The sequence below is a fragment of the Monopterus albus genome, unplaced genomic scaffold, assembly GCF_001952655.1.
Source record: "Monopterus albus unplaced genomic scaffold, M_albus_1.0 scaffold343.1, whole genome shotgun sequence".
In the NCBI taxonomy this organism is placed as follows: domain Eukaryota; kingdom Metazoa; phylum Chordata; class Actinopteri; order Synbranchiformes; family Synbranchidae; genus Monopterus; species Monopterus albus.
This window is the reverse complement of record NW_018128223.1, coordinates 448,182-458,426: the sequence shown is the minus strand read 5'-3', so window position 1 is coordinate 458,426 and position 10,245 is coordinate 448,182. Positions and strand designations below refer to the sequence as shown.

At 41.3% G+C, this 10,245-nt stretch overlaps 1 protein-coding gene across 3 annotated transcripts in view; it reads right to left on the bottom strand.

The window, feature by feature from the left end:
* Window positions 1–10,245, bottom strand: part of vav3 (vav guanine nucleotide exchange factor 3) — a 114,352-nt gene that overhangs the window by 33,455 nt on the left and 70,652 nt on the right. For all 3 annotated transcript variants that reach the window (XM_020625019.1, XM_020625020.1, XM_020625021.1), the window contains exons 11-15: window positions 8,903–8,971; window positions 6,907–6,993; window positions 6,716–6,801; window positions 4,386–4,518; window positions 262–371 (exon numbers count right to left, since the gene is read on the bottom strand). In XM_020625019.1, the coding sequence (XP_020480675.1) occupies window positions 262–371; window positions 4,386–4,518; window positions 6,716–6,801; window positions 6,907–6,993; window positions 8,903–8,971 (485 nt within the window). The remainder of the gene's footprint in view (window positions 1–261; window positions 372–4,385; window positions 4,519–6,715; window positions 6,802–6,906; window positions 6,994–8,902; window positions 8,972–10,245) is intronic.

Sequence of the window (10,245 nt, the reverse complement as noted above, 5' to 3'; positions counted from 1 at the left end):
TCTATGGGACCTGGAGAAGCAACGGCAGCAAGGTCCCTGGACACTGCTCCTGTCTAGCAAATCTCCATTCACTAGCGAACAAAACAGATGAACTGGACAGTCCGCGCCAGCCCCGGAGGCTATGCTTGGTGATAGTTAAGGCAAGTACGGTGCTTACCGCTCGTTAGGTTCTGATAGTAGAAACACAGCATAAGTGGCCCAGCTTGAAAAACAGAATGGGTACTGTGTTGTGGGATGCTGTGGAAAAAGACACACACTCACATGGCCATGCCAAACTGCTCCAGCCATTTCTTTTTCAATTCTTTGGTCTTGAAGAACAATTCAAAGCCACTCTGACCCTTGTTATGAGTGAGGTAGAATCCATAGGACCACTGCAGCAAGAAAGAAAAACACACACATTTGTGACATAAAATACAATAACAATGGTACATAAATCAATTAAAGGGTTTGAGTGAAAGACAAATGAAGCAGCTAAATGAGACAGAGATGCAAAATGAAAGAGAGAGGCCTTGGGGGAGAACAGAGGGCTGGAGGGCAGCAGAACTGACAGACAGAGACAATATAGGGGAGAAGGAAATGAGCATGACATAGAGTAGCTATGCAATATAACTGCTGTGCATCAGACAGCATGTACATTCCCAAGTAGTGAGTGGTCCTGTAATCAGGCTCTAAGGCTAAGTAGTAGTCTGGTAGCCTCTGATGTTAGAGAGGACTGCTAAACAGATGCTTGTGGGATCTACTTTTTATGGTTCCTAGCTGTGGTTTTGAACTTCTAGCACTTAGCTCTGAAAGCTAAAACACTACCAAGCTCAGTGCTGTCAGCAAAGCTTCTGAAAGAAGAGAGAAATGGAAAGCAGTGCTCTGCGGAGGCATTCCCAGCAGACACCAAGACATCACTTATTAAAGCTATTGTCTAGTTCCTGTGGTTTGTAAAAAGAAGCAGGAGGCATTTGTCTCTCTCTATGTCAGTTTAGGTTTTCAGAGTACAGAAACAAGCTGTGTTGTGTTATCAAGGTGGCACGATGAGCTTGTTAATACACAGCTGTCTATTTACACATCCAGCAGACACTGAGCAACATTAACATTCACTTGGAGCTGTGGTTCTGGCTGTCTCATCATCATAGGCAGCAGGCTGCTTAAATGCTGTAAGTCAGTTCTTTTTGTATCAACCTACAAAGCTTTTTTCTTTTTCTGTGTTGCCAGCCACAGATTCTTTGTTTGACAGCACATGCTTCAAACTGACCAAGTGCCAGACAGTCACCACCAAGCATGTAAAATGAACTTATTTAAGCAGTTTGCATGATGACGAGGAAAGTAATGAAGAGGTAGGAGCATCAGAGGTGAACATTACATTAGACCAACTTCAAACCTTTGTTCTCTGTACATACAAATATGGGGCAGAGAACCATGGAAAATAAGGATATTTTACATATTAGCACTACATATACTGTAGATTTATCTCCAGATGACACTGATGCTTGTGTGATTATTTTGTTTCTTTAATGATGGCTCTTTCACTGTATCTGCTTCCTTCAGACAGCGATTCTGTCATTTTGCATTTCCATAACAAATCCTGTACAGTATGTAATCCACCTCCATCATGTCACATCTCCACAACCAGCTCCACATCCATCATGTCAGAGATGAATGAACAAACTGATGTGGCTGCAACGTTCATTAACAAAAGGATCGTTCTATGCTGACTGTAGACAACTACCTGCTAAATATATACAAAGTCATTATGGGCCAATCAGTTGTTTTCTGGGTGCCCTATATATTATTCTCATTGTGACTGGCAATATTTATCACCAGTTGACGGTTACTATTCGCTATCTGTGTAGTCAGGCTCAAAACGAGAATTAATGACTGCAGCGTATGGAAGGTGGCACACTGCTCCAGTCTGGCACTGCTCCAGTGTGATGCTGGTAATGAAGTAGCCAATATAAGATATGCTGAAACAAACATTGACCTAATAATGTATGTCTTTTCTGTTGGTGTTTTGAGCTTCACTTTAGTATAGGGGATACAGAGAACCAAAGGCAGTGGCGGTGCAAGGCTGCTAGCTGAAGTAATGCCGCTCATTGATTAGTCAGGAGACCAACATGATTTCTAAGCTTTGCTGACTCAGTCATAAAGAGGAAATGATGAACTCAGCAGTGCAAGAGTTCCTCTAGTAGAGTTGAATGGATGTTGTGAGATGCTTGTTATGTTCTTTTTAAGTAAGGTCTGTTATTTTTTTTAGTCATTTTTACATGCTACACAGGACAGCAATCACAAAACTGTCAAAGTGAAGTAGAATATGCCTCTACATTGTTCTAATGCTACAACCTCAATTCCAAAACAGTGGGGATGCAGTGTAAATTGAGAAAAAAAAAACTTTAACCCCATATTAACTTGGTAACAGAACAAACATAAGATATCTAATGTTCAAATTCATATATTTTGGTTTTGGTATGCTTATTCTGAATTTGATACCAGCAACATGTTGCAAAACGTTGTGACAAGGGCAACTAAAGACTGAAAAAGTGGTGCAATGCTAACTAAAACCCCCCTTATGGGACACCTCACAGCTACTGAGGTTAACTGGCAGCAGGTCAGCATCAGGATGGGGTGAAGTTCACCACTATGTGGCAAATGGTTCAGCAATTTATGATAAATGTTTCTCAATGTAAAACTGCCACAATCTGGGGCTTTCATCATCTACGATACCTAGTATCATTAAAAGATTCAGAGACAAGGGACAACACTGAACCCAATACTGAATGGCCGTGATATTCTGACCCTCAGAGGATGCGGTTCTAAAACAGACACAATGCTGTAGTGGGCTGGCTGTGCGGGCTCAGGAACACCTCTGAAAACCACTGTCAGTGAACACAGTTCGTCGCTGCATCCACAAAAGGTACAACTCTACCATGCAAAGAAAAACATATAAACAAGATCCGGACACACCACCATCTTCTCCGAATCATTTCAGACGAACTGAGGAGAAGTGGAAAACTGTCCTTGGGGTCGACAAGTCAAAATCTGAAACTCTGCCTTAGTGCATACAGCATGGCTAACTTGAACATCTGTGAAGGCACCATTAATGTTTTTATACAGGTTTGGAGTGAGATATGCTGCTGTCCTGATTACGTCTTTGTCAGGGAAGGCGCTATTTCTTTCAGTAAAACAAAGCCAAACCACATTCTGCACATGAACCAACAGCACGACTCCACAATAAGAGTCTGGGTGATGAACTGGCCTGCACGTAGTCTAGACCTGTCACGAAAAAACTGCATTAGTTGTTATAAAATCAAAGCAAAGCTTCAAGTGGACTTTTGCTTTTTGAAACTGGTTATCACATTTTAAATTAAAAGATAAATGTTCAAGATCATTTTTCTTTTTTTGGCAAGTGAATGAATTAGTGTGGATTCTAAGGAATTCCCCCAATCAGATTCAAAAAGTCAAAGCATCCTTATTATAGGTTTAAAAAATTAGAGGGGGGATCCTCTCAGCTGTGATGTATCTAAACTAAGATGTGTTAACTGCAGAAGTAATGGCACTGTTTGTTCATTGGATTAAAATCAAGGTCTGCTTTCATCAAAGTGAAGAACAATAAAGAAGTGAGCTTCAAAAACTCCTTTGTTTCTTTTTAGCTTGATTTTAATTGAAGCTAATATTTCATGCATGTCTGAGGTAAAATATCAACACTGAAAGACTAATTCTTATGGAACCAAAAAAGGAATTTTCAAAAAAGAGAAGTGCCAATATCTTTTCCATGGTCACAACCAGATCTAAAGCTTGAAACCCTGGAATGGGAATTCACCTGGGAGACATCCATGATCCAAACCTGCTATGAATGTTCCATAACTTTCCATAACAGAATCTGGATGAGTGCTGTAACGTCTTCTACTTCAGTGATGGGACACATTATGCAAAACGTTTTTAGCTATTCCCTGAATTTCCTTTTCATGCTTCTACAATATGTTAGAAACACCATGATGTGACAAACATACTCACTCTTCTGTGCACAAAATGCTGCTAATAATTATTTAAACTGTACAATGATCATTTTGACCTGTAAAAAACAGGTGTAACCAATAGGTATAACTGAAGATGGCTGCAGAGATGCTAGTTCCATGCTATTATGGCTCCAAGATACTGTACTGGTTTATGTGGCCACTCCCTTTATTCCTTTGTTCTATGTATTTCTTGTTTTGTCTGTTACAACTTGTGGTTGCTATTGTCAGCTACAGTATGTTAAACTCCAGTCCAAAGTGCAGATCAGTTCACAGTGATGACTTTAATTGGTAAGGCTCCTGCATTGGTGGGAAGGGTATATGATCTGATACAACCACATCCATTACAGATACCAGAATACAGAAAAAAGAATTTGGTGTTCAGACCTTTCGAATCTCCTTGTCTGATGTCAGGTTGTTGGTGACCTTGAAAAGATGCAGGTCAATTATTTCTTTCATCTCATAGTTGTCTCCCCGCCGCTTGCACACAATCACTGCAGCATCAAACAGGAAGATGTGCCTGCGGTTCAAACAGGAAGATGTTAAAGCAAACTTGATGCAGCAGTTAATATATCCATGTTACTCTGGAAATCACTCTGTCCTCTAACCAGCCCACCCCAAACTTAGGGTCGCAGACCCATTTTCATTGGGTGCCAGTTGCCAGAGTGAACTACATAACAATGATACATGTGTGATAAGCGAGTTCTTCTCCAAATCAAAATAGAAGCTCAGATACTGTGTGCAAGGCTCTCTCTCTCTTTCTCTCTCTCTCTCTGCCCAACCACATCTCAGCAGGCACTGAAGTTTGTGGAGTTTTCCTGTGGCCCAATAGGTTTTTCTACCAAACCACTTAGACATTATACAACCTACAGTCCTACAGATATCCAACAGGCCAGCTGCTGGCACAGCCTTAACAGCCGTGAGAGCTTGTTGCCTTCATACCTGCAAAGTAGATGTGGCAGCAAATAAAACCTGGAGAGATGGAAAGCTCACGGTGTAGAAAAGACGTGAGAGAAAATGAAAACGGACCTGGTATGGAAAAGTAGCTAAAGGACTATAAACTATAAACATGATGAGCAAAGAAGCAATGAGTAATGAATATAATTTGACAGCAGTCCAAACTATGTGTTTATAAGGCAGTGCAAAGTTTAACATTACTCTCAGAAATTTCATTATTGCTGAGTTCATCCATCCATCCATCCATCCAACCATCTTCATCTGCTTCATCTGTTACTGGTTTGCAGAGGCAGTAGCCTGAGCAGAGCCTCCCAGACTTCCCTCTCCCCACACCCCTCCTCTAGCTCCTCAGGAGGAACCCCAAGGCGTTCCCAGGCCAGCCGGGAGACATAGTCTCTCCAACATATCCTGGGTCTGCCCCGAGGGACATGCCCGGAATACCTCCCCAGGGAGGCGTCCAGGGGCATCCTAAACAGGTGCCCGAGCCACCTCAAATGGTTCCGCTCAACGTGAGTTGCTGAGTTGTACTTTTATAGTGGAATAAATATATTTCATAGCCTATAAACTACATTTTAAATTCAGGGTTTGCTGTATTTGTTATCAGTAGATGACAAAATACAGATGTTGTAGCAGTTTGTGGTGTATTTTTCTAAGTAGTTTTCTAAGTTTGGGTTATGAGAGAGACAAATTTCTTTTTTGGGTCTTGAGATGAAAACGTTTGGGAACCACTGTTAGTAATAGCTATAAATATGATTTATGATACACTATGAATCAAGGTTTCAACAGACTGTGTAGTCATAATTAAACACCATTGTTACTTGTTGAATTTGGACCTTTACCAAGGTTCTGGACATTTTTAGCATAATGTGGTCATAAGAAAAGCCTGCTCCTCCAGTTCTGGTGTTGGCTTTACACATGTGAACAGCCTCAAGCTCAAGCATGAGCTGTTATGGCAGGTGTGCCAAAGTGGTGCCGTGTCAAGTTTGCAGGTGAGCAGAAGAATAGCTGGTTCAGGGGCAGCGAGGAAGAACAGGTGAGATGGCCACCGGACCAGAGGTGTCTGGTTCACATAGGACTGAGAGGGACCCACACCGCGTAATGGCTCCATCAGGAGCAGAACAGGCAGGAATGTGTAACACAGGCAAGCAACAGACACAGAAACAGCTGAGTGGCATTGTCAGAAGCAAAACCAAGTAGGAACAAGAAACAGGACTCAGGTGAGATATCCTTTCCTTGTCGACAGCCTGAACATGGCGAGAGAAGCTGACTGGCAAGGATAACACAGCCGAGCGCCAGCTAAATACCATCAGAGCAGGTGGGACTAATTAGCCTCAGCTGTGCCACTCCATGCCAGCCTCCACCATCCCAGTGAAGGAGCGAGGAAAAAGAACAGACCGAACAGTGACTTCACATGAGCATAAGGTAAGGGGTGTAAGGTAAGGTAAGGTTTGTGACAGGTGCTGGGTCCGTATAATCCTAAAAGGGAAAAATGCATTTTCTGTGTGATGAAAAAGTTGCAATATGTAGTAGCAGACACAAGCAAAACAGTTAAAACTTTTGGTCAGTTATTATTCTGGACAAGAGGCTTGATTGAGTGTAATTCACAGCACATATGGTACACTACAGGATAGAAAGGTTTAGTTTCTATAAGCACTCTGGCTTGACATTGCACTTTCTCTGGCAGTTTTCCAAACACAGGAACCTGATTCAAATTAAACTGCAGTTAGACACTCACTCCTTTAGACAACCTGACATCTCACCTGTCTTGTTTAGCTCGTTTGTCCACCGAGGCCAGCCGCACTTCCCCATCACCTTTGGGCCTACCATAGTTAATCAGACGCTGATTCTGCAGAAAAAGAGACAGATGGGTTGTGATCTCACATGAAGAAGAGTCACTTCCAAAGTGTTGTGAAGCTGAGATCAACTTCTCCAGAAGAATCATACACCTTACCAGGTTCTCAATGGATTTTTGATATTGATCTATTTCTCGCAATGTCTCGTTGTCTCGCTTGACTTCGTTAACGTACTGAGCCAAGTCCTGTAAGCAAATCAGAAAAAGTTTTTCCTTGTCAGCATCTTGAAAATGCTGTTATTTTGCATGGGAGCTAAAGTGCAGTAGTAATTATGAGATTCAAGTCTTCTGATTTTAAATATTTTTATTTTTCTCCTCAGCACAGTATGATTTTATTTGATGCAAAGACTTTGTCAATCATTTTTTGTAATTGAGTTACTTGAGGAGTCGTTTCAGCCCTGTTTAACACAGGTGTATAAAAGAGAAGTAAGGGTGAAAGCACACATCCTGTGGAGAACCTGCTGAGGAGCCCTCACTATCTGTGTTCTGTTTGTTAAAAAGATCAAACTGTTCTAAAAACCTATTCAAAATATGGGGTTGGATTGGATTATCAGCAGATGAAAAAACATTCTAACATGAGACCCCTTTCCCTCAAAGTGTTTAACGAATAGGTTAAGTAAAGTAGCTGTGGCATCCTCTGCTCCTCTATGGGATCTGTAAGAAAACTGCACAGGATCCAGTGCATGCTCACTCTTGTTCAAGATTTCAGACCTCACCAGTTTTTCAAGTATCTTCATTACAACTGATATAAGAGCAACCAGTATAAGATTGTTGGTTAAACAGCCCATGGCACATTTCCTTGTTATTTGATTTATTTACAATGTTACAACGATGAATTATCATCTTAGTCATGACCTAAACCTCAAAAAATGAGGTGAACGTATAGTATGTTCTAGTACTTCTTTGCAGAAGTAACTCAGTATATACGCGTCTCACAAACTCAATCACAAAATTAAGTATTACACGATAATTTAAGGACTTCCTTAAAGGGGCATAAAACCAGTGGGCAGTTGCGTGTTCATGTGAGCTTACCTAACATCCACCATACTGGTGAAATATTATATTGCCATGTTTGTTGTGTGTATTTTCAATAAAGCTAAAAAAAAAAAAAAAAAAAAAAGGACATTCACCGTGCCATTGTAAAGGCGGAATTTTTTGACTGTGCCCGGTTTCCTGGATATATTTTCCCTCCTGTTGCTGCACTGTGACCAGAGGATGTGGAAAAAAATACAGGGCCTGAGGTTACTGCACGTCCAGGAATGTTCCTGTACAGGGACTCACTGTTTTACCTGACCAGGTCTAACCTACAATCAGCCGGCCAGTGAAGCCCCCGCGGTGGTGAACGATCAGATCATCAACGCTGGATTCCCCCTGAGCACAGTACCTGTTTGTTTTGACTGCTTGAGGCCATGTCTGCTGCATGTGATGTGTTGCTGGTTATCCAATGGATTAATGATCCATGATGTTATTGGCAGTACTACACTACCTGTTGGAATTAATTTCACTACTTTGGGACAGTATTTGGTTGTCTGGGGAAGACACAGCGACCACTGGCTGGATTTACTGACCTTGGAGCTACTTGAAAGCAAGTGATGTTTCCACTACTTGGTGGGACTTAATCATAAGTTAAAAAAAACCAACATGTTGCCTGTCTGTTATTGCCTTGTTTCTGTAACGTTAGAGAGAACTGTTGTAAGGCTGGAAAAGTTACTCTGTCTGCATTATGCCAGTTAAAATATGGGGTTTCTCAGTTACCCGCTTTGTTTAGACTGTTAGATATCTCTTTTCATCAGTACATATACAGTTGTTTACCTATCTATGGAGGAGAAAGTCACATTAATTAATGCCATCGCAGTTTGTTGTGCTGTTCACTTGCAGCACAACACCAGCAGCAGGAGGTGTGTGCGTTCATGAACTATCCTTTTGTTTTCAGGAAGAGGCTCTGGTTTTATTATTGTGAAACAATTACACACTATTTGTAGTTATGAGGGGTGACAGGCTAATCTAGGATAGGCTAGGCTAACCCAAGATTAAACATTAAATGGCTGGAAAGGAGCAAAATGAGCAGCCATGGGCTCTTTAATGTGAGATGTACCTTCATGGCATCCAGTGCTATCCGCAGATTACTCTTCTCTGTGACATCATTAGTGTGCTTCACCAGCTCCTATTGGATAGGAACAAATCACAGACAATATATAAGCACAGTACACGTTTCTACTAGGGGTGGGATCATGTACACGTTTGGCCACACCATAATTGTTTAGGGCTCATTTAGTGACATTGGTGCCAGAAGGATTATATTTTATGGTATGCACAAAAACCACCTTCCACCATGAGAAAAAGAACTGCAAAGTATCCTCTTACAAAGAGAAGCCTTTCTTTTTACAACAAGACACTTTTCTCATCTTTAAAAGATACGTTCAATTTTTGGTGGTCAAAGGTCAGTGACCTCACTTCTACCTCATACTCATGAATTTGACTGGTTGGTGGAGGCATACAACCACAACATGGTAATTCTAGTTACTGTTATTGTATGGATGCTGATTCAGCATCCATACTATGTTATCCTGTTCTTTATTGTGTGGATGCTGTGAAGAATCCACACTATGTTATCCTGTTCTTTATTGTGTGGATGCTGTAGCATCCACACTATGTCTTTCTCTTATCTAATGTGTGGGCTGGGTTGCGTTCATCGGCATCTAATTGGTGCAGCATACTTTCACCTAGAAGGGCCATTGAGGTATCAAACTGTGTATCTCCTTAAGGACATGTGTGCTTGTACACAACTTTTTTATAACTTTTATACTTTTTAAGATATTCAGCTTTTTTTACAGAAATTTCCCCATTGGAAATGAATGGGGCAAAATTGGAAGCTTAATATCTCCGGCATGCCTTGGGCTAGAAGCGCCATTTCAACTTTATTCAACTCGTGAGACGTTCAGCTACTAATGGTGCAAAATTTTGATATCTGTTATGGTTCTTTTTATAATCTACATTTATATTTGTCCATAGACAATGCATGGGTGCAATGCCATTGGTAGCTATGTGTCACGTGACTCCCCCGGTCTAATGCTTTTGCTCATCCTCTTGCCGCTTTTGTGCTGATATTATGCCATTCTTAAGCATTATACACGTATAATAAATGACAATCGTAGAGAAAATTGTCATGAATTCAGCTGTCAGTGTTATTGAGATGGGATGAACGGTATTTGCGTAAGTCACACATTTCAGCACATACCGTCTCACTACTCCATAGACTTGCAGTCTAACCAGTGCTTCAGAAGATTCGCCAAAAGGAAACATCCGGGTATTTATAAATCGCCACGGTTCCTTCATTTTATTTAATATATTGGCCGCAGAAGACCTATGATCTACCGCCTCTCTCGCTCCCTGTCTCTTTCTGCAGATGCTCCCCGCTGATTCTCATCAGCTGGGCAC